Here is a 21,102-nt window from a genome sequence, read left to right as displayed (position 1 = left end):
TGATCTTGTTCTATTAAATTTCTCTAGTATGCTAATCCTTGCTTTTTTCATAATTGTAGTAATAAGACTTTTCAAAATCAATTGTGAGATTGATCTATTTGCTTTTCTAAATTGCACAACTTTTTGAATTAGACTTTGAACATTAATATTGATTTCTTTTTTAGATATAGGAATATAACTTCTATAATTGATATTAGAAATATGTGAGATTTCCATCTAAAGAATGTTTATAAGCTCATGAAGATCTAGAATAGTTATAAATCTATTTTCACTTCTGTCAAATGTAACATCCATAATTTTTTTCTTCTATCTCTATGACAAATGTCTTAAAGAATAAATATTTGAAAGTAAATATTAAAATGTTAGAAAATCATTAAATACATGAATCACAATCAAACTCTATGAATTAAATATAATTTTAAATTTTAATTTTATTTAAAACAATCTACAACATGTTGGGAAAAAAATTAAAATTAAAATTACAAGAATATGTTAATAAAGATGTAGAAAAAACATACAAGCAATATTCAAAATTACTAAGATGCATACCAAGTTTTAAAATTATAAAATAAAAACAACAACAACGATAAGAATTACAAATATGTATTAATTAATTTAAAAAATATCTTATTATATTAATATTAATTAATTTTTTAAAAGAATATTTTATTTAGATGAAAATAATTTTTTTTAAAAATGATATAATTGTTGTTATTATTATTTATTGAAAAAAAGTTTTTAGAACTCGTGAAATATATATATATATATATATATATATATATATATGTATATACATAAGAAAATATTAAAATAACCCATCTACTTATTAAATTGATCTGCTCTATTGTAGGGAAGGAGGAGAAATGATGGAAGTTTGAATAAAGGCTAGAAATAGGCGGAGAGGAATTGAGGAATGAAGAAAGTTGAGAACATAGGGAGCAAAGATGAGAACAAGGGAGGTTGGGATGAGGGCCATGATTGTAATGATGGTTTTTGGAGATGATCTATTTTTTGATGATGAATACGATAGGATAAATTGATGTAGTAAATGGATGGGTCATTTTAACATTTATTTATATATATACTTATATTTATATATATACTTATATTTATATATATTCACATATTTTCAAGGAAAAACTACAGCAATAAATGTGTATCACTTGAAATTTGAATGTGGTCTTTCACACAAACAGAAATGAACAAGAAAAGTCACATCAACAAGGTACCTAAAATCATGGAGTTACATAAAACCGCAATCCGACAGCCTTTCAATGCAAGCAACTAATACGGTAATAGATCTAGAAAATGCACTTAATTCCGCAGTAACTATCCAGAACCCACGGATTCCCGAGAAAGGATGCTCTGGAATCCGGAGTGTCCAACCAAGAGCAGCAAAGGGGAGCCAAAATGAATGAATGAATGAAAGAATGGGGCCACGGCCGAGGTGCATGTCGCGCCTGGGTTGCGAAGCAGGGAATCAAAACGCACGCAAGGGACGGGGCTTGCGAAGTGCGGGTGGGGGCGGAACCTTCTAAGCGCCACTGGAAGGTGGTGCCCACAACGAGGGGGCTGCGAGGTGCTTCGGAGTACAGCCATCCTTGAGTTGGTTTCATGCTTGTCCCCTCTCCTCCTCGTGTTGTTGCCTTGCAAGATTCCACTTTTCGTCCTCCGGAGCATCGTAGGGCGTAAAAGAAGAGGTTGAACCTCCACAGTTGACGGATTCGATCGAAGCAGTTGCGCACGAACACGAGAGTCTGCAACGATCCAGCTCTCCAGCATCACCAGCGTCTGTAAATCATGGCAGCCGCCGTCGCGATGCAGCAGGCCTCCGGGCTGCAGTCGAGTTTCTGTGGGGCTTCGTTGAAGCAGAAGGCTGCTGTTTCGGGTCGGCCCCAGAATGTGGCGTTCGCTGTGCGGGCCGCTGGTTACGACGAGGAGCTCATCAAGACCGCGGTAGGTCTCCATGGTGGTTTGGTGGGGTTTGCGATGGTGATGGAGTTTGCGGAGGGTTTGGAGCAGGGTGCATCGCGACATGTGTGATGTTGCTCGTTTCGGGTGTGGTCGTGGGTGTGGGGGGGTTGAGGGTCGATGCGGGTTCGGATGGTTAGGAGGCCAGAGAGGGGGGGAGAGGGGAGCGAGTGGAATTAGTGGCTGTAGGTATGAGTTCGATGGAAGAAGGGGCTGATGCGTTGGATTGTGGGTGGTGGGTGCAGAGGACGATCGCGTCTCCCGGGCGGGGGATCTTGGCGATCGACGAGTCGAATGCGACGTGCGGGAAGCGGTTGGCGTCGATCGGGCTGGAGAACAACGAGGTGAACCGGCAGGCGTACAGGCAGCTGCTGTGCACGACGCCGGGGCTGGGGGAGTACATCTCTGGAGCGATCATGTTCGAGGAGACTCTGTACCAGTCGACGAGCGACGGGAAGAAGATGGTGGACTGCCTGGTGGAGGGAGGGATCGTGCCCGGAATTAAGGTGGACAAGGGTCTGGTGCCTCTGGCGGGATCCAACGAGGAGTCGTGGTGCCAGGGGCTGGACGGGTTGGCGTCTCGGACAGCGGCGTACTACAAGCAGGGAGCGAGGTTTGCGAAGTGGTGAGTGAGAGAGTGAGTGAGTGGGTGGGTGAAAGAATGGTGGTGTGAACGGTCTCCCAGTATGGTTGTTGTGGTGTGACGATCGCGGCGTGCGGTGGATGCGTAGAGGCGAGAATGCTGATGGATTGGTTTGGGGCGTGGGCGTGGGCGTGGGTTTTTGTTGAATGGATGGATGTGTTGGCGCACTCGGAGTGTGGTGTGGGGTTGGTCTCTGAGCGGTAGGCGTGGTTGGTCGTGCAGGAGGACGGTGGTGAGCATTCCCAACGGGCCGTCGGATTTGGCGGTGACAGAGGCCGCATGGGGGCTGGCGCGTTACGCAGCTATTTGTCAAGTACGTGGGAACTGGTGGCGGGGGAAGGCGTTGTGTTTGTTGGAAGGGGTTTTGGGCAGAGATGTGCTAGAACGTCAAGAATGTTGGGTAGCTAGGAGTGAGGTTGGCGTTGCGGGATGGGATTGTTTCCAGCGACGAACTGGAAGTTATAAGGTGGGGGTAATTGTGCGTGGGGGGTGGCAACGAATGCGAAAGCTGGAGGAGGGTCGCATTTGGTGGTCGGGGGTGGTGTGAAATGAGAAGCATTGTGATGTGGGGCTTGGGCTTGAGCATGGAGAGCAGGCTGTGCATTGAAGGACAGTGGGATGCTTGAGTGTGGATTGGTATGTTTTTGGACAATTGTGCGGTAGTTGCGTGGAGTGCAGTGGGTGTGAAAGATGGGGTGAGTTTCCAGGATGTGAGGCGTGATGGTGGTGAGTATCGGGTGTGAATGCAGGACACCGGGTTGGTGCCTATCGTGGAGCCCGAGGTGCTGTTGGACGGAAGCCACGGAATCGACAGAACGTTGGAGGTGGCCGAGAAGGTGTGGTCGAAGGTGTTCTACTACTTGGGCGAGAACAACGTCCTGCTGGAGGGAATTCTGTTAAAGCCCAGCATGGTGACTCCGGGCGCAGAGTGCCCCGAGAGAGCCACCCCGGAGCAGGTGGCAGAGTACACGCTGAAGATGTTGAGGAGGCGAGTGCCACCCGCGGTGCCCGGAATCATGGTAAGCAGAGTGTGGTGCAAGGAATTGGAGGGTGAACGTGGGAGGGTTGATGGGGGGGGGGGATGCAGGAGTGTTGGGTGCGACGCATGAGTAGTGGGGATGGGCGAGGGAGGCGATTCTGAGCACGTGGGGTTGTGGTGCAGTTTTTGTCCGGAGGGCAGTCGGAGGTGGAGGCGACGCTGAACCTGAATGCGATGAACCAGAGCCCGAACCCATGGCATGTGTCGTTCTCGTACGCGAGGGCGCTGCAGAACTCGGTGTTGAAGACGTGGAAGGGGCAACCAGAGAACCTGGAGGCGGCGAAGAAGGCATTGCTGGTGAGGGCGAAGGCGAACTCGTTGGCGCAGCTGGGGAAGTACTCAGCAGAGGGCGAGGCCAAGGAAGCGAGGGAGGGGATGTTCGTGAAGGGCTACACATACTGAGGAGGACTGAGGACTGAGGGAGAGACGCGGATGCGGATGCGGATGCAGATTCGGGTGCAGAGAAAGTAGCGAGGCGAGGCGAGGGGAGGCGCTTGGCGAAGGGAGCCGCAGTGCGTGTGGTATTCGCCCGCTGCCCCAGCTTCTGGTTCCCACACTTCCGAGGAGGGTGCGCTGATTTTTCACGGTGGCAGCGCTTTTCGGGAGCCAATTGGGTTATGATTTATGATTGATACAGTTGTGCTGTATTAATGGTTTTAGTTATGCCAGAGTGAAGTTGAAGGTATAGCGTATTTGCTTTGTTTGTCAGTTTTTTATTCCGAATAATTCTCTTTTATTCCTTTTTTGAATTTCTTTGCAGGTGAGTCGTGGATATAGGAGTTGTATGTTAGATTTTGTAGAATTGTTTTTCATCTTTTAAATATAAAATAAAGGAAGGTAAAGATTTAGTCTATCACTATGACTTTGCGAATTTATCTATTGTGTGGATCTTCGGTATTCGCCTATGTTGTGCATGTATTTGATTGAGATTCTTTTCTTTCTTTAGGATATTTTAGTTTTATCATTGTTTTCTAGTTTTGTACTACTTCAATTTTAATTTGTTGTCCAGATTATTGAATTTATTTCGACAGAATTTCAAGTCAGCTGTGTGATACTCTGGTTTAAGTTTTAGATGAATTGAATTTGTTGGTTATTGTACTAGGATTGTATTATTCTTAATGGTTTTTGGTTGTGCGTTGTAGATGTACATTTGAATGGGTCTGAGTATCGACGTATTTGTTAGTTTTTTCTTAAAACTTACAGGGGAATTGTACGGTGCCAATATTAGTTGATAATGACTTGAAGTTGTTTGTTGGTGTTATTGATGCTATGTTACACGGTTGATGACATTTTTCTTGTTAGAAATTTACGTTACAACTTGCTTGGCACTGATTCTGTTTCACAAACTATATTTTTGTAATATATTAAAATGAATTCAGAGGCTGTCATTTATAGTGTACTTTTTATTGTTCAGTAACAAACGTTTATTATCATGAAATGGATCATTCTCGGCTTTTTGCCTTATCCCTTAAACTATAATCAATACAAGTTCTATTTGCTGCCATATATATTTTGTGTTCTTTTAAATTACTGTGAATCACTACAAGTTTATTAAAAAACGATTTGGACCATTCCGTTGTACACAGTTGTGTGTATTGTATTTATGAATAACAGCATCATTAGTTTATTTAAATGCATTAGGAATTTCCTTGTCTCAAGTCTAGAAGTGAAGTTTAGAGTATGTATATGTCCTATATATTCATAGTCAAGTACAGTTCGTGTGTTACACTTAACATATCGAGATGCTAAACTGTAATTCTCACATCTTTACTTTTAAATAGTTAACAACTCAGTTGTAAATTTTACAATAAAATCTTCAAATTATGTGTTTTGCTGTTGTTTATTATTAAACACATAATTATATGTACTTAGACATTCATTCGTACACACACCATTCGCTGTAAGGCAATGCTAAATGCACCCCTCAAATTGCTATCTCCACCGCCCACATGACTTTTGGACTCCCCCTAAAGCACTTGTGATGCTAAATACACCCCCTAGTATATTTAGCATTCCCCTAAATCCATTTCTTTTCATATACTTCATTGGTTTTTTTGTATATTATTGAGTATCTTTTTCTTTATATATTTAAAATACAATGTGATATAGTTTTTCTTAGTACAATTTAAAGTAAACTATTATTCAACTTGTCATAAAAATATAATTGACCCACCTAAATATTAAATTGGTTTATCTATTGTTATGTTGCATTAGAACCTTATTTAAGTTAATCAAAGCAAACAACTAAAGGTAGTAAAGGCTTTAAGTGGCTAAAGCTAAGCTTAGTGTAACACAATGAACTTGTGTAGAATGGTTGATTGGCCTAGAGTGCATCTAGCTTGTGGAGAATGATTAGCTGGCTTGGAATAAATTAACCTACATGTGAAAGTAGAAAAAAATCAAAGTTGATTATTATGAAGGTGAGGTGCAAAGCAACTGGCATAATTATTATCCAGAAGTTGCATGGTGGATTGGATTAAGATTTAGGTGGGTCAATTTAATATTTTCTCTAATTTATTATCTCATAGTCATAAATATTGATGAACAACAATATAGATCAATATGAATCAATATGGCACTAATACTGTTGACAATGGATCAATTTAGAACAGATATTGTTCAATTTGAATGAATATGGAATAATGTCAATTACCAATTTGTGCTGACAAGTCTAACTTTCAAATGATACTGTGAATGTGTACTGAAGTAAGTTATGGAAATCATCAAAATTATTATTTTTTGTGAAGAATTCAGTGGAAGCACTATTACAGTGTTTAGAGGCATGGCTTATTATGATTATTATTATTAACAATTCGTGTACAATGTTTACACTAGTTAGCAAGATTGCAACTTTCAATTGATATACCGACTGATTTGTAATGAATTGTTGTAAAATCATATTGAGTCATTGTACATCTTATTAAAACAATGGTTCAAACAACAATTGGACTTTGATAATTGAGGCGGTTAACTGTTGTTTATTCAAGAAGGTCTTATCATTTGATCATAAATTTGTGTTGTAACCACTCATGACCAGAACATGTGTTTAAAATTACTTTTGGATGGAAAATAAAATAACAGACGATTACAGTCACTCTATCTATTGTAATTGCAAATACATGCACTAGCTACCAGAAATTGTGATGTATTTAGTCCGATTTTACCTTAAAACTATTAGAGGATGGCAAATGTACCAAAAAGCGTTTTTCAAAGGTTGGCACTTTAAATTCCACTTTGGAAGTCTCAACTCTATGTGATGGATTTATCCAATTGTTACATCTGAAGAAAAATTGTAACATGTTTGAAAAAAACAATTCTTTATATATCAATCTTAATGTGATTGTTTAGTTATTGATTTTAATACTTAAACATGCATCATTATTTTTTAAGAGGAAATTATACTTTTTAAATATAAATTATATTTTAAAATGGTATTATTACAAATATTATTTTGCAGTAAATTTCGTAAATTATAATTCTATGTTATTTTGTAGATTACATTATAAATTAAAACCTTAAAACCTAAATGGGTCTCAAAATCACTTTAATTTAATCACATCATGTTGCTTCAAGAAGTTTTCACATTTTTAAAAATTGATGTGGGACTGACATGCATTGAAAAATTCTCTGAATAAACAACTAAATCAGTTTAAGTCTATGTCTTATTATTGTGAATATTTATCATATCATTTTGGAATGATTACATTTATTTATTCTATTATTTTAAAAAATTGACTTATTTACTTATTTTCCTCAACAAAATTATTTATTATGTCTTTAAAGACTTTTTCCCACATTTCTTGATACAAAAAATGTATTATCAGAAAACCAGAAAAAAAAGACTGTTGTAACGATATGGCTATCATTAATTCAAAAGAGAAAGGTAAGTAAAATAACAAACAAATGGAAGTAATAAATTTCAATAATCCTACATCTTTCTCGAAAGCATGAAAGTGAAAGAGAAAAAAAAAAGAAAAAAAGAAAAAAATGTTCTCCATCAACAACGTCTTCAGGGGAACAACACAAACCAAAACCCAATTAATAAACGAAAAGAAAAGGGGGAGGGGACACCTACATAATCCAAAACGTGGGAACGACCAGAAGTGAAACTCACGGTCACTCATCCTGAGTTGGTCCCAAAATAAGGGATGACATCACTGGAAGTTTGGGTTTTTAGCCACATGCCAGGTGGATCACAAAGCATCAAGTTAGGGAATCTACCCGCATCTGGAACTGCAGGTCCGAGATGCCAACTCAACAAAGCACTCGCCACGTGGCTTCCGTTTCCTGGGTCGCCTCGTCGCGGCGGCGAAGTGGCGGGAGACAGTTTGGGTCTGAGTGCGTGTGAGAGTGTGTGTGGGTGGGTTGGTGGGTTGGTGGAGTAGTAGTAGTCGCAGTAGTAGACAGGTTTGCAGTCAGGCTTGCAGGACAAGGGCAGGACAGGGGCACAGAGATGATGCTACAAGAGGGGAAAGGGAATTTCCCTTTTGGGATCCCGAATGCGCCACCTGTTGGTGGAGCTGCCTCCAAGGGGCCTGTTGCTCTCCTCTCCTGCTGCTGCAATATATACTTTCTTCAACTGCAACCCAGCGACTCTTCCACACCAGATGTTCTCTTGATGTACCACAGCTTTTAATCTGACCCCCCCCCCCCCCCCCGGGATTGTCCCAGAGAGAGAGGGTCAGAGCTCGTGATCGCCCAGGCGAGATTGAGAGGCGGGGATTGACGCTTTGGGGTCCAATGCAATGCTGCATGTGGATGATGTCCTGGTTTTGATTTTGATATTTAGGTTTGGACTCGTCGGGGAATTGAATGCTGCTGTGATCAGATGCGGGGATTGTTCCGCCGGTGTCCTATAAATGCTTTGGATGGCTCGCTGCCCTACTGCTGAGACGTAGCTCTCTGGGTTCAAGAGCGTGGAGCCTGCCCATTGTATTGGCAGAGGTGGTGGTCTTGGATTTGTTGAGAAGTTTGGTGACAGAGTGTAGAGAATTTAGTTGTAGCTTCTGGGTGGAGTTTTCTTTTCTGCGTGTTTTTGTTTGTTTTTTTGGTTTTTAGGTGGGAAGGATACGTTGATTCTTTGCTGTGGGAAAGAAGATGGGAGCAGAGGAGCTTTATGAGGTGGAGTTTCCGCCCGAGAGTATCATTCGGAGGAGAAATAATGTAGAGAGCTTGAAGGACTTGAATGGGAGGGATAGCTATGGGGGAGAGAGGACCTTTAATAAGAGTATGAGTAGTCGTAGTGAGAAAGCTACTGAATTATTGAACCAGCTTGTGGAGTTCTCGGCTCTGCCAGAGTACCTTCAAGACAACAGTTTTATTCTGCGGCATTACCGTGCTGATTGGCCTCTAAAGCACTCTCTGCTCTCAATCTTCTCCATGCACAACGAAACCTTCAACATTTGGTCGTACGTACTCTCGCCCTTTCGCTGTTCCTTTCAAGCCAACATTTCGAATTGTGATTATTTGTTGCATTTACAAGCTCATATCTCTCTTACCTTCGGCACCTGACGCACCCATGATGGACTTCACACATGCTATGCGGTGGTGCTGATTAATATACCTGCTTGTGGCTTTGGCGATTTGGCAGGCATCTGATTGGTTTTCTTCTGTTTTTGGGACTTACTATTTACACAGCAATGCATATACCGACAATTGTAGAGCCGTCAACTCTTCACAAGTGGCAACATGAAATCAACGATGTAATGCCCTCGTATTTGCAGCTGAACGAAGCTCTCTCCAGTTGTGTGCCTGGCACTTTCGACGGCATTCATTGTGTACAGGTGCGGAGTTCTAAGCCTTGTATACATTGTATACGAGTCCTTGTATGAATCATATAATAAATCAGCTGTTTGGCTTCAATGCGTTCAATCGAGGAAGTTTGTATTCAATCAGCCCATGTTGTGGTGTTTAATCTTGCTCTTGTTGGTCTTGGGTCTTGATCTAGAAACCAATCACACGATGGCCGTTCTTCGCATTCTTGGGAGGTGCCATGTTTTGCATGTTTGCAAGTACCATGTGTCATCTGCTGGGCTGCCGTTCAGCTAAAACGTTCTACCTATTGATGCGGCTGGACTATGCAGGGATCGCAACTCTCATCGCAACATCATTTTTCCCTCCTGTACGTATTCTGGGCCACTATCTATGACTATTCATGTTCTCATCCGAGCCAGTCATGTCCATGCACTTTGGCTTGGATTTGCTGCAATGTAACTTATCAAGTGTAGCACGAGAGTCTGTGGGACATTCTACACTATCTGAGGAAAATTCCTTGATCTTCAAAAGCTTGAAAGTTGAGAACACTCATGCCATACCTGACGTTGGAACGAGTTATTGACCCTGATTTTTTCTAGAGGAGCTTTCTGATGTAGAGGTGCAGGGAACATCCCCAATCCTTAGACTTTTTAAGAACTAATAAGCCGCACAAGAGAATGGATCACTGTCAGCTCTATTTGTTGCCAAGGTTCAGTGGTTAATGAGAGTTCCAAATCCAAGTGATGTTACTTCTGAGGAGCTGGCATTGAAGGATTTCTTTATGGTTGTATTTTGCAACGATCAATATTTTAAGACATTTGATGAAACCGTGTTCCTAATGCCATCCTAATATTAATCAATTAGTTAAGAAACAGCCATCTTGAAACAGAAGCACCTGCTGTATCGTTCTGCCATGTTATGGTTATGTTAGCTGGATCGTTCGCCAAAATTGTGGACTGACAGATTTGTAGATATGAAATTGATCTGTTTAGGCGAAGATGTTGATTTTAAATTGACTCAATTATGTGTTCTCGATGCTGCAGGTATACTACAGCTTCATGTGCAATCCTGCACTGTGCAAGATGTACCTTGGCATGATCACAACCATGGGGGTATGCTCTTTGCTTGCATCCATGATACCTGTGTTTCAGACAGCAGAGTATCGTCAAGTTCGTGCAGCTGTGTTCTGCACGATGGGGTTGTCGGGAATCGTTCCCTGCTTGCACAAAATTTTCTTATACCATTACGAGCCTTTGGCTTACCAAGCGTTTAACATGGAGATCTTCATGGGCGGTATTTATGCTTTGAGCGCCCTGATATATGCCACCCGTATCCCGGAGCGATGGACACCAGGCACTTTTGACATCATTGGCAACAGCCACCAGTTGTTTCATGTTCTCGTTGTGGCGGGTGCTTATGTTCACTACCACGGTGGGTTGGTATATCTAAAGTGGCGGGATGTGCAAGGCTGTCCAGTATCGTAATGCGCTGAGTTCAGGGTGTGCCTACCGAGGTTTCAAGGTTTTCGTAATCTTGAACTCTCGGAGAGTTCGTTCCTTGTGACTAGGTCAGGCACATAAATTCAGCATGTACAGGTTTGTGAGTGGTAGTATCCTACCATGTTTGGAACAATCATTTTCCAACCAAGATGAGACACCTTTACAAACAGTGATATTGCCATTTGCGGGTGGATGTATCCAGTTGTTATTGGGCAACAATTTCTTCGTAGTTGCAATAATATTTATGAAAATCTTTTGTACATGAAAACCGTAGACTGCCATACTTCATGAAAAGTATCGCCTTCTTGCATCAAGGAGGAGTAAAAAGAACGCCTGCCAGTTGTCTTGCATTACTGACCCACAATCTGCACGTTCAGCACGGCTTTTTGGTTTGAAAAAGCCGAGGATTGCACTGAATTTGAGCAGGGTGGTCCACATATACTCTAATCGTCCACCTTTACTCTCCTTGCTACGAAATTGGATCACAAATTATTCCAACTATAGTGAACTAGTGCATCCTCTCCAATTCGAATTATGTCAGATTCATCACCCCAATCAATGTACACGAGGTGACTGTCTTCTCTACTTGCATTCTTCTTGATGGTGGCATAGGGGTGCATGTATACTCTGGGGGGAGAAATGGAAGCAATGACAACGGGCGGCAAAGGCGTACCACAATGTCCATATGATACAAGTTAAGGAACACTTGTCGGACGCTTTGATTGATTCACATTTTGAGTTATTTGTGACATGCTTCTGCCGGATCTTCGTCCTGAATGCCCTTTCACTGGAGTACAGCCTTCAACAGCAGGTGCAGTGGCCGTTGATGACTGAGTGGCTAATCTTCTGCTCGAAGTTGATTTCAGTGCGAGTTCAGTGCCGCTCCAATCCACGACTTTCGTGTCGGAAGCTGCAATTCGCCCTGAAAAATGCACACCATTAGTATAATTGACCAAATGAAAGAATAACGTTATCTTCGAATGCTTTTCGAGTATCTGGAAGATGCTAGTGAAGGATGCGTTGGGCTGGATATACCAGGATGATTCTCGCCATCACCTTCGTCCTCCTCAGCATTCTGGCTACAATCCCAATACCAATGGGCCAGATTGGGGTGACGAGCGGTGTTCTCAAGAATAACCGAACCCCAATCCTTGTAACCAGAATTGTTCTCTTTGGTTCGTCGCCGGGTGTAATCATTTCCAGCGGACAATCCTCCAAAGTCAGCAATAGATCGCATGGTCGCCGTGCAGAGAAGAAGCACCAGCACTACGTCTTCCTCGGGAAGAACTTCCATGGCCGACACCTTAAAACTAAATAGAGCCGTCGCTTTGCCTTGGGGCGTATGAGGACCGTAGCGGATGAGGGTAATAAAACCCTCCTCGTCTTGGGGAGACGCTCCAGGAACTTCGTACTGCTGTTTGCGACCGTTCACCAGCCGCGCCTGCACTCACCATCCAAAGCAAGGACGACTTCAGATTCAAGAGAAGTTCGACCGAGCCCTAGTAAAGAACTCTAGCACACTAGCAACCTGAACTTCACATTTATGATCAAGCGGAACAAGATTCTAAAAGCTTAGGGTTATCAATCTAACCAAGCCAGCTCCTCTGCCAGAAGTTTTAAGAGTAAACTCAAGATGTCGCTCCCAGTTGTCGTCACTCATCTGTCTCGAAATTATGAGCGTGTCTCCTGTAGACAGCGCCCAGCTTAGCTTGTATTCCTCAAGCTCATGAGCCAAGGGAGTTGCACTCCCAACAATTTTTTCTGGCGCGATACCAACACTGTTGACAACATAATTCCACCCTCCTTCGTGAATGTTGATGACTCGCTCGTTCCAGTCCACACCCACTGGTCGATCCCCCCTCTTCCTCCATGATCCCTTGGCAGCTCTATTGCATCATTCCAGAGCCAAACACAGATAGCAAGCCACGTTTAGGTTTTGTCATTCCAATTTTTTAAATTTCAGGCGATATTCAGTCAGCTGCAACTCTTCCTATCAAAAGTTGTGATGAAGACAGCACCGCACTCACCTAATGCGGATGACAAAATTTTCCTTTCCAGCGTGGTTGACGACAGTTCGTGAGATCCATCGGCCGGCTTGGGGTTCCCAACGCCTCTTCCGCAATATAGTGCCAGACAGCATGGCCCCCTGATCGTCCGTAACTCTGTCGGGAAGTGATTTCAAAAAGTACGCAGCCTGCAAAACCGCATGAGGCTCAAATTAAAGAGACAGTCTTACTGAAATAAAGGACCAAAGAAAGCGGCGGCAAACTTACATGGGCTACTAAAACATGCGCCGTGCCTGAAACCCAATCCAAAAACACTGTCCATTCTATAACAATACCTGTACAGGTGGTGTAATCGATACATCAAGGCGGAGCTGGAGGGGTTGCCTGCTTTCGATTGACTTGTACCGCTTCTCATGCAGGGGGAAGACGATCTCATGGGATAGCGTTGGCGCTTTCTGGAGATCCTGCCATGTGAGCCTCGCCCGGCCTATGCGTTTCGTTTTGTGGAAAGTCCTCATACAGCCATCGACGTGGGAGCGCAGTTCCAACGTTACGCCTTTGGTCTTGGTTTCGCATTGAAGGGCCCATAGCTTCTGCCACTGGGGATCTTGTGTTAAAGGAACCACGGGAGTATCTAGCTTCAAGAGTGTGTATGCATCTAATGTCCTCAAACGTATGAACAGATCCGAATTCTCCTTTCCAATGGCCACCATGTTTGTGACACACTTCATTAAGACGCAAACCTGTACGACGTGTCTCGGAGTGAGAACAGGATACTTGGTAGGATTTTGATCTGCCACGCGGGCATCCCAGGGCAGGAAAGTGGGTGGTTTTTCCAGCACAAGGCTGTTTTTAAGTTCAAAAACAGGCGGGGGCGGAACATTAACAGGCTTGAAGTTGCGATACATCGACCCCGCTCTTTCGTAAGAGAGTCCAAACATGCTCTCCCATAACCTCGCTGTGTCCTCGAAAACCTGTCCCACTTTTGATCCGGGTCCCCTATCTACAGTGCCAGTGCCGTAATCTGCAACAGACCCCAACAAGGATTTGGTATCTTTCGCATATGCCACAGGTGCTAGCTGATGAGAGTGCCAAACCAGATCAATGTCGAAGGTTGGAATACAGATGATTCTTCCTCTCGATTTGTACATTAAATGCAAGAAGCACTTATATCTCTCCGTCGCGGCTTGCAAAAAGCTATCCTCCCACATGTAAGGCTGCGAAACCTGGAAATCACACACGAACACCATGAAACTTCAGAAAAACAGAAGCCAGCAATCAATATCCAAGTGCCTAACCTCTATACCCTAGCTTGAGAAGAGAGAAACCCAGTGAAGCGGCACAGGCGGCAGAAGATCCTACATAGTAGTAGAAACTGCTTTGCTTGGCAACAGCGGCGATAAGCTCCTCTAAGCCGTCAATGTCATCCACGGGACAAACTTGACCAGACGCATGACTGGAAGTTCCTGGGAACTTGTAGAAAGATGACAAAATATCGTAAGGCTCCTTTTGATACACGATTGACCACAGTCTCCTACACCTTTCCTGGGCGAAACTCTCGCTAGCTGTGTCGGGATAGAGAGGACAGTCGATAACTCTGCCAAATTTCGTGATGCAGTATTGCCTGTACCCGACCTACAGGGCGTTACAATAAAATTTAGAAAATTGCAAACTCTACACGACTGCAATCGAGGGTGATGTATCTCGAACAATTTCATGAAAACAAGAGCTGGGCTTTAACACGGACCGGATTCAAACGATGGCAATGCCACACCCACTGCACGTCCAGCGGAGGCAAGAGCCCTTTTCCTTTGGAATCAGCGTTAAGCAATGCATCGAACTTGAGGGAATCTGCTACCAAGGGCATCCAAAACTTCTTGTACCTGCCAAGCGACAGCTAAATTCCAGTCAATAAATATCGTATTAGATTACATGCTTCAGAACCGCAGCTTATCGTAGACGAAGTAACATATACTAAGCTCTCCGCTCTCCGCATATTGTGCGTGTCCAATAATGATGTTGGAAGATTCAAAGATTGGCATTACCTACGGATAGCCCGAATAACTGCTGGGCCCTTGTGTAAACAAGACATGCTATCAATGGTGCGAAGAAATCCCAACAGACGCTTTGCAGCAAATGCTAGATCTATACTGAAGGTAATACGATGCGCGGCACTCAATTCCTCGTCGTGAGATTTCTGAATCTCCTCTGCTGTCTTCTCCGTCAAACGTCCAGACAACCCCAATGACGCCCCAGACGAAGTCGGCGTCAGGGCCAGGCGCGAACCCTTGGTCGCCATTCTCCCCACTCCCCTCCAAATCGCAACGCAAGCGAAGGGTCACAGCTTTGCATCTGCTAATACCTGTGCCCGATTCTCATCTCCCCTCTCTTCCGCCATGGTCCTAATCATATCCCTCTTCTACACTTATTCCTGCATTGAAAAACTAATCCACACCAACCATACACCTCACATCCTCGTCTCCTCCATCCTCTTCCACCCGCAACACTGTTCTCATTCCTGATCCAAGCACACTAGTCCCCACGCATCACTAGCAACGCAAATCACTGTCCTCTCCGAACTTCAATAAAAACAAACAAAAGCACCCTATCCACTCGTAAATCATCAGCAACCACGACCACGTCCGCCAACTAGCAATCTCTCGCACTATTGATACCCCAACCCAACCGGATTGCCTCCAAGCTCAACTCCTACTCCCTGACATCGGCACTGAAAACAGCGTCGATCGATGAAGCCAGAAAGTCTCTCGTCCCTGGAACTCAGAACTGCAACCTAGCGCAACGCTACGATGCGTGAATGCCATTAACTAGAAACAAACAGAGGGGATTCATGTCCGGAAATAGTCCTGGGAATCCCAGTGGCGCAATCTATCCTAAATTCTGGTACCCAGGTGGGCCTCCCGGAGTCATCTCACGTTGTCATGTCTATTTCCCGGGCCGCTTCTTTCTCGACGTGGGGCCTGGTGCCCTGCTCCCTATCTCGCTGCTGCGCATGCGTCCTTGGGCTTTGCTTTGCTCTGCAGCTTCGCTCCTTGGCTTCGGCAATTCGGTTGAGTTCCTCATTCATCCGCTGATCTCGCTTCACCAGGCTCCCCGTCTCCACGATCCTTTCCCGCTTGTGGCATGGCTACTTGCATCGGTGACTAGAGTCCTTCGCTCGATTTTGGGGTTTTAGTGTGTCTATGATATGAATGAATCCAGTTCCTTGGACATGTTTGATTCCTTTGTCATTCGTGGGTGTTTATATAAGGACAACGTGATTCTGTAAATCTTTCTGAAATAATATTTGGGGTGAAAAGGAAAAAATAACGATTGGATGTTTTATTTGTGTAGAAATAGATCTGGTTTCATTGGAGAATTTGTTTCTTTGATTTCTCATTCTAAAGTTAGGACAAAATTAGAGGTAGCTTTGAGCAGCCCTTTGTGTCTTCATAAGTACATTCCACAAATTATGCAATATTTTCCTTCTTTTTGTTTTGGCACGTTGTATAATGTGATGAATTTCAAGGTGATGCTATGTTATTGGTGTGATGTATTTCTAAAACTATTTTATCCACCAAGTTTCTTTATTATATATTCTCTATATTATATTGACATAGCTTCCAAAAAAATCAACAATATTTATAACTTGAAATTTGAATACCTTATAAGTTCAATTAGTTTATTTATTTCAAAAAATCAAATATTGATTAATATTTTCATCACAAAACCATAAAATATTTTTGGATATTGCAAAAAAAGAAGGTATTACACTATGAATGATTGAATTATGATCTTATGAATAATTTATTTTAATTCTCAAGAATTGAATTTTCATGCTTTAAAAATAAAAAAATTAGAATAATATAGATGTCATGCATTAAATATTTAAAAGATTTTTTAAATTAATTTTGATTGATTATGTTGTAATTTGAGCTTGCTCATTTTAAAATTTGATTGATGAAATTTCTAATATATATATATTGTTTTATCAAAATCATTTAAGAGACCAATACTATTAAAAATTATGTGCTAAAAAATACATGTTTGTAAATATTTTCAAGAAGAATATAATAGTCACTTTTGTATATTTTAAAACAAGTTTTTTCATTGTATTTGTATATATATATATATATATATGATAATATGAAAGGGAATGCTAAATAGATTTAGGTTTTTTATTAAATCAACCTATCCATCATGAAGAATATGGTAATCATGATAAATATGGTTGGTTTTTATTAGTATTGGATCCAATAGTGGAGAAATGAACATAAAGGCCATTTTTTTTTCTCTTTTCATGATGGTTAGAATGGATGGATAAATTTAGTAAAAGAATGGATGTATTAACATTCCCTTGATGTTAAATCTACTGGATTTTATATTATTTACTATTCAAATCTTAGCCTTGATAAGATTCTCATAAGTTCATATTTTTGAATGACATTGACTCAAAAACAATTTCAAAGAGGTGTTGTTCAACACCTATTTTGGAGTAAAATAATAGTTGTTTGCAAATCAACAAATTCCAAACATTAATTTTACTCTAATTTATCTTGGTACAATGTCAAATTTACAACTTGATATGACAATCATGAACATTCATTGTTAATGAATGTTCATAAAGATTCTCATAAGTTTGCACAAGCATTAACAATGACGTCAAATAATAATTACAACAAAACAACCAAAATGACTATATCCTAATGCACTCTTCATGCACATAATAAATAAGTGTCAAAAGATGAAGTAATAATCTTTATCATATATATATATATATATATATACATATACTTAGGTATATTTTTTAAAATAAATAATAAAATAAGAAAAGCCATTGAAATTTTAAATTTATATTTTTATATATTCATGTTTTGATGTATACAAGATAATATTTTTAATGTTTTATTTTTTAATTGAAGAGAATGAATAATACTATAAAACACAACTATAAGTTTGTAATCTTTAACTTCTAATTTAAAAGAAAAAAATACTTTGAAAATATTAAATTATATACATATATATATATATATATATATAATTATGCAAGGGAGTTTTTTAAAATATCAATATATATATATATATATATATATATATATACTAGGATTTTCTATATGTGAATAATTATCCATTCACTAAAATGAATATCTACATAGCAGGGAGGATAAATACTAAGGAGAGAAAGAGGGCTGATTAGCCAACGATCATTATTTATCATGAGGTGAATTACAAAATATTTATCATTATTAATGTTGTTATCATTATTTTTGAACAATTTTGTACAGATGGCGTTGGAACAATGAAAAACTTGAGAGAGAATGTAAGGGTAGTTAATTCAACGAATAACACTTTTAACCAGTTGGGGTTGAAGCTACCACCGTGAAGGCTCTCAGCCTTTGGTTCCTCCAAAGGACCGGACCAATTCAATGTGGAACCGCTTCGGAGAGTGAAGCAGAGGGCCCAGTCTGCATCCCTCGTGGGGTTTGAATACCAGCTCGCTCGCATTGCGCGTGTGGCTATGGCGATGCGCACAGTAGCTTCGTTGCGACCCTGGCGGTTGCTGTCGCTGCTGCAGCCCTGTGCTTGCATTTCCACGGATGTCACTTCCGCTGCCGAGAAGGTTTTTCAAGCGGCGAAGCTCCACCCTGGTTCGATCTCTGAATTGCTCCCTTTTCTTTGAAGCATTGTTATATTATTATGTCCTCATCCTCGAGGGGTCTTTTGAGATTTGTGTCATTTACGCTTTCCGTAGGGGTTGAGCAGATGATCCTTTTGTTTTTGAGCTTCTGTACGGATTGGTTGAACTGTTCAGGGGACGTAGTGGTGCACAATGAAGCCGACAGTGAGTTCGGAAAAGCGTTGATTAAGGCAGCGAAGGCGAGAGGTTACATGACTATCAACATTCTTCCTAACAAGTCGTGTGTCAACGAATCTATAGAGTTTTTGAAGAGCATTGGTGGTGATGTCGTTGTCACGGAAGCCTACGCCAATACATGGTATGATCTGAAAGCATATTCTGCATCATTTGATTACAATCCTCCAGGCCGTATATGAGGCGATGTTGAAATAGAAAGACAGTACTTGCAGTTCAATCCATGTACAATTCTCTTTGATATCCATGTGTACTCTACCTTGTTCATATTTGGCTTCCAGGATCTACTGCCATAAATTTGATCTGGATCTGCAATCGCTACAAACATCAGACTTCTCATTGGTGGAAAAATTGTCAGGTACATGAAAAGACTAGTAAGTGACCTATCAAAGCCCAGTGTAGGTGTGAATTGTGGAGACGGTTCGCAGGCTACAAGTGTTGCCAAGTTGTTGAAGGAGGGAGGAACATTATTATGGGAAGAGTTTGCCTCAAGAAGTGACGTATCCTGGTGCGACGAGACGGCCACTCAAATGGGACGATCTTCTGAGAGCAAAGAAGCTAAATATTCAGCCTCTTGAGGGCTTATTCGATCCTACTCATGGAGTCTCGTCATTCTATAGAGATAATTAGGTAGTTGCTCACGATAGGGACACTGATTGTGCATATCGATTTGCTATTTTGGCAAGAAATAAAATAAAACTAGTTGGAAAGAAACGATGTGAGGATACTCAGTGCCAACTCTTGGTTATCGGAATGATTTGTCAAAGCACCTTCAGTAGATTTTAGGGCTGTTCTAGGATTAGTTTTGTTAACTTAACCCTCAGTCTGAAACGGCTGACGATGCTCTCGATACTTCTACCTGGAATAACTTGTTAATTCTCTTAGTGAATACGCACTAACTTGGTGACTTGGTTAGAACAAATGTGATCATTACTTTACCTCTTATCCTATCTAATTTTTTTAGAGCTGAACTATTTTGTTGCAGGGAGCGAACACATCCTGATTTGTGACAGTGGTGAGCAAGGTCGTCATTAAGTGCACATTGACTAACTTGAGAATATTTGCCTCATCTTCTATGTTTATCAGGATAACCGGGGTCATGCTCTCAGCAGGGGCCGAAGTCCATCCTTTATGTTGCATATTTCAATTAACAATTCTAGAATGTGGTTATTATTGTATTGAAGTAAGTATTAGAACAATTATTTGATTGATCGTAAGTTGAGCATTGTTAACTGCATAGTTCTTTCTACTTCCTTTCTGCAGGTATGCTCTAAAAGCTATTAGCTGTAATTCCTGTGTGGTCAAGATTTCTAGCAGGTCCTTTGTTTTCGTTTCTTTGATTTTTTCTAGGCAGCTTTTCAGTAGTTGTCGGGAAAGCCTTCAAATTCTCGCATTCCTCTAATGTTCGTATATTTTCCGCTCAATTTACCATATTGCACCATCTCCTCTTGTCTGCACTGCAAGATGTTTCGTCACGTCAATGAACCCTGTACAAATTTATGTTTAGACCAAACCTAACTTTCACTATCTGCAACTAGACAATGATTCATAATTTTCTCTAATATGAATCATAAAGATCATTCCTTTAAGGCGTATGGAAGTATTAGAACAGGACTGAATAATCTACCGTTTCGGCTGGTGTGTGCAGCGTTGTCATGTTCAAGCGCCAGCAACGCTTCGAAAAGCTTTTCTCGTAGATTCTATCCGCTTCTCATGTTTCATGCCAGTCTTCTTCCTCTTGAGGCCCTTCAGAAGCGGCAATTTGCTAATTTGATTTTGCCCCTAACAGCTGATGACATTCTGTTAATATTCTTTCATGACTACTGTAAACCGCTGGTTGACTTACCACTAGGGGAAGGGGATATTTCGGTCCGGTTCAGTGGGGAAAATATGAACATTGACAAGTATTTGAAGCTCGATCCGTGTGCCGTGTGTGCGCATTCTCTTGGTTTGATTCGACGAGCGAATCAAACAGTACGATTCGACATTAGGAGGTGGTTTGTGTGCGAAGGATGGCGAGGTTGTCGAGGATGATTCCTCCCGATATGTCTTTAGCATAAAATTTATTTTTGACTCAGGGTTGTCAAAAATAACGGCCATCACGCTCGCGTGAATGGATTCGTAATAAGAGAGCTAGTGAAGAGGAATTTGGAGAGATCTCTGGATCTATCGCAACATGTACTTGTCACACTAACAACCAATTGATGTGCTTAAATTGGATTAAAATCAATTCGTGGTGGCGGTCAAATGATGTGCGCAGCTGTGTTCGTCAAAAGCATCGGACCCCCTCAGTTTAAACTCATGGTTTCGCAGCAGATGCC

At 41.6% G+C, this 21,102-nt stretch overlaps 4 protein-coding genes across 6 annotated transcripts; 3 read left to right on the top strand and 1 right to left on the bottom strand.

The window, feature by feature from the left end:
* The first annotated feature begins 1,629 nt into the window (after positions 1–1,629).
* On the top strand, positions 1,630–4,506 carry LOC112283980 (fructose-bisphosphate aldolase 1, chloroplastic). The gene is made up of 5 exons (XM_024523420.3): positions 1,630–1,956; positions 2,217–2,596; positions 2,837–2,927; positions 3,364–3,633; positions 3,777–4,506. Exons 1-5 carry the CDS (start codon positions 1,801–1,803, stop codon positions 4,053–4,055), a joined length of 1,176 nt encoding a protein of 391 aa, XP_024379188.1. The 5' UTR covers positions 1,630–1,800; the 3' UTR covers positions 4,056–4,506.
* Positions 4,507–8,600: 4,094 nt separating this feature from the next.
* Positions 8,601–11,075, top strand: LOC112286122 (heptahelical transmembrane protein 4). The gene is made up of 4 exons (XM_024527740.3): positions 8,601–9,061; positions 9,244–9,436; positions 9,601–9,774; positions 10,451–11,075. Exons 1-4 carry the CDS (start codon positions 8,751–8,753, stop codon positions 10,889–10,891), a joined length of 1,119 nt encoding a protein of 372 aa, XP_024383508.1. The 5' UTR covers positions 8,601–8,750; the 3' UTR covers positions 10,892–11,075.
* A 33-nt stretch (positions 11,076–11,108) lies between these two features.
* Positions 11,109–15,881, bottom strand: LOC112286114 (glycine-rich domain-containing protein 2). Of its 2 annotated transcripts, XM_024527719.3 has the most exons (8): positions 14,958–15,881; positions 14,660–14,795; positions 14,275–14,547; positions 13,248–14,138; positions 12,934–13,100; positions 12,498–12,792; positions 11,942–12,347; positions 11,109–11,828 (listed from the first exon to the last, which is right to left on the bottom strand). In XM_024527719.3, the coding sequence occupies exons 1-8, from the start codon at positions 15,209–15,211 to the stop codon at positions 11,602–11,604; spliced, it is 2,649 nt and encodes an 882-aa protein (XP_024383487.1). In that variant the 5' UTR covers positions 15,212–15,881; the 3' UTR covers positions 11,109–11,601. The 2 variants fall into 2 exon arrangements, with proteins under 2 accessions (XP_024383487.1, XP_024383498.1); XM_024527730.3 differs by lacking the exon at positions 14,275–14,547 and having other exon boundaries at positions 14,958–15,482.
* A 2,517-nt stretch (positions 15,882–18,398) lies between these two features.
* Positions 18,399–19,495, top strand: LOC112284965 (uncharacterized). Of its 2 annotated transcripts, none has more exons than XM_024525424.3 (3): positions 18,399–18,557; positions 18,722–18,905; positions 19,140–19,495. In XM_024525424.3, exons 1-3 carry the CDS (start codon positions 18,428–18,430, stop codon positions 19,357–19,359), a joined length of 534 nt encoding a protein of 177 aa, XP_024381192.2. In that variant the 5' UTR covers positions 18,399–18,427; the 3' UTR covers positions 19,360–19,495. The 2 variants fall into 2 exon arrangements, with proteins under 2 accessions (XP_024381192.2, XP_090109412.1); XM_090253286.1 differs by having other exon boundaries at positions 19,063–19,495.
* The last annotated feature ends 1,607 nt before the right edge of the window (positions 19,496–21,102 follow it).

This window comes from Physcomitrium patens, chromosome 1 (assembly GCF_059467195.1).
Source record: "Physcomitrium patens ecotype Gransden chromosome 1, ASM5946719v1, whole genome shotgun sequence".
In the NCBI taxonomy this organism is placed as follows: domain Eukaryota; kingdom Viridiplantae; phylum Streptophyta; class Bryopsida; order Funariales; family Funariaceae; genus Physcomitrium; species Physcomitrium patens.
Note: the sequence above shows the minus strand (reverse complement) of the source record. Positions and strands in the feature narration are given on the sequence as shown.

What these genes read in the sequence shown, in the direction of transcription:
- LOC112283980 (XM_024523420.3), top strand. Translation starts at nt 1,801, where the DNA reads ATGGCAGCCGCCGTCGCGATGCAGCAGGCCTCCGGGCTGCAGTCGAGT. An exon ending in AGGAGCTCATCAAGACCGCG is followed by an intron (nt 1,957 to 2,216) that starts GTAGGTCTCCAT and finishes TGGTGGGTGCAG; the next exon opens with AGGACGATCGCGTCTCCCGG. An exon ending in GTTACGCAGCTATTTGTCAA is followed by an intron (nt 2,928 to 3,363) that starts GTACGTGGGAAC and finishes GTGTGAATGCAG; the next exon opens with GACACCGGGTTGGTGCCTAT.
- LOC112286122 (XM_024527740.3), top strand. Translation starts at nt 8,751, where the DNA reads ATGGGAGCAGAGGAGCTTTATGAGGTGGAGTTTCCGCCCGAGAGTATC. An exon ending in GAAACCTTCAACATTTGGTC is followed by an intron (nt 9,062 to 9,243) that starts GTACGTACTCTC and finishes GCGATTTGGCAG; the next exon opens with GCATCTGATTGGTTTTCTTC. An exon ending in CAACATCATTTTTCCCTCCT is followed by an intron (nt 9,775 to 10,450) that starts GTACGTATTCTG and finishes TCGATGCTGCAG; the next exon opens with GTATACTACAGCTTCATGTG.
- LOC112286114 (XM_024527719.3), bottom strand. Translation starts at nt 15,211, where the DNA reads ATGGCGACCAAGGGTTCGCGCCTGGCCCTGACGCCGACTTCGTCTGGG. An exon ending in AATTTTGTCATCCGCATTAG is followed by an intron (nt 12,793 to 12,933) that starts GTGAGTGCGGTG and finishes ATGATGCAATAG; the next exon opens with AGCTGCCAAGGGATCATGGA. An exon ending in TGATGGCGAGAATCATCCTG is followed by an intron (nt 11,829 to 11,941) that starts GTATATCCAGCC and finishes TGCATTTTTCAG; the next exon opens with GGCGAATTGCAGCTTCCGAC.
- LOC112284965 (XM_024525424.3), top strand. Translation starts at nt 18,428, where the DNA reads ATGGCGATGCGCACAGTAGCTTCGTTGCGACCCTGGCGGTTGCTGTCG. An exon ending in AGCGGCGAAGCTCCACCCTG is followed by an intron (nt 18,558 to 18,721) that starts GTTCGATCTCTG and finishes TGAACTGTTCAG; the next exon opens with GGGACGTAGTGGTGCACAAT. An exon ending in GAAGCCTACGCCAATACATG is followed by an intron (nt 18,906 to 19,139) that starts GTATGATCTGAA and finishes AAAAATTGTCAG; the next exon opens with GTACATGAAAAGACTAGTAA.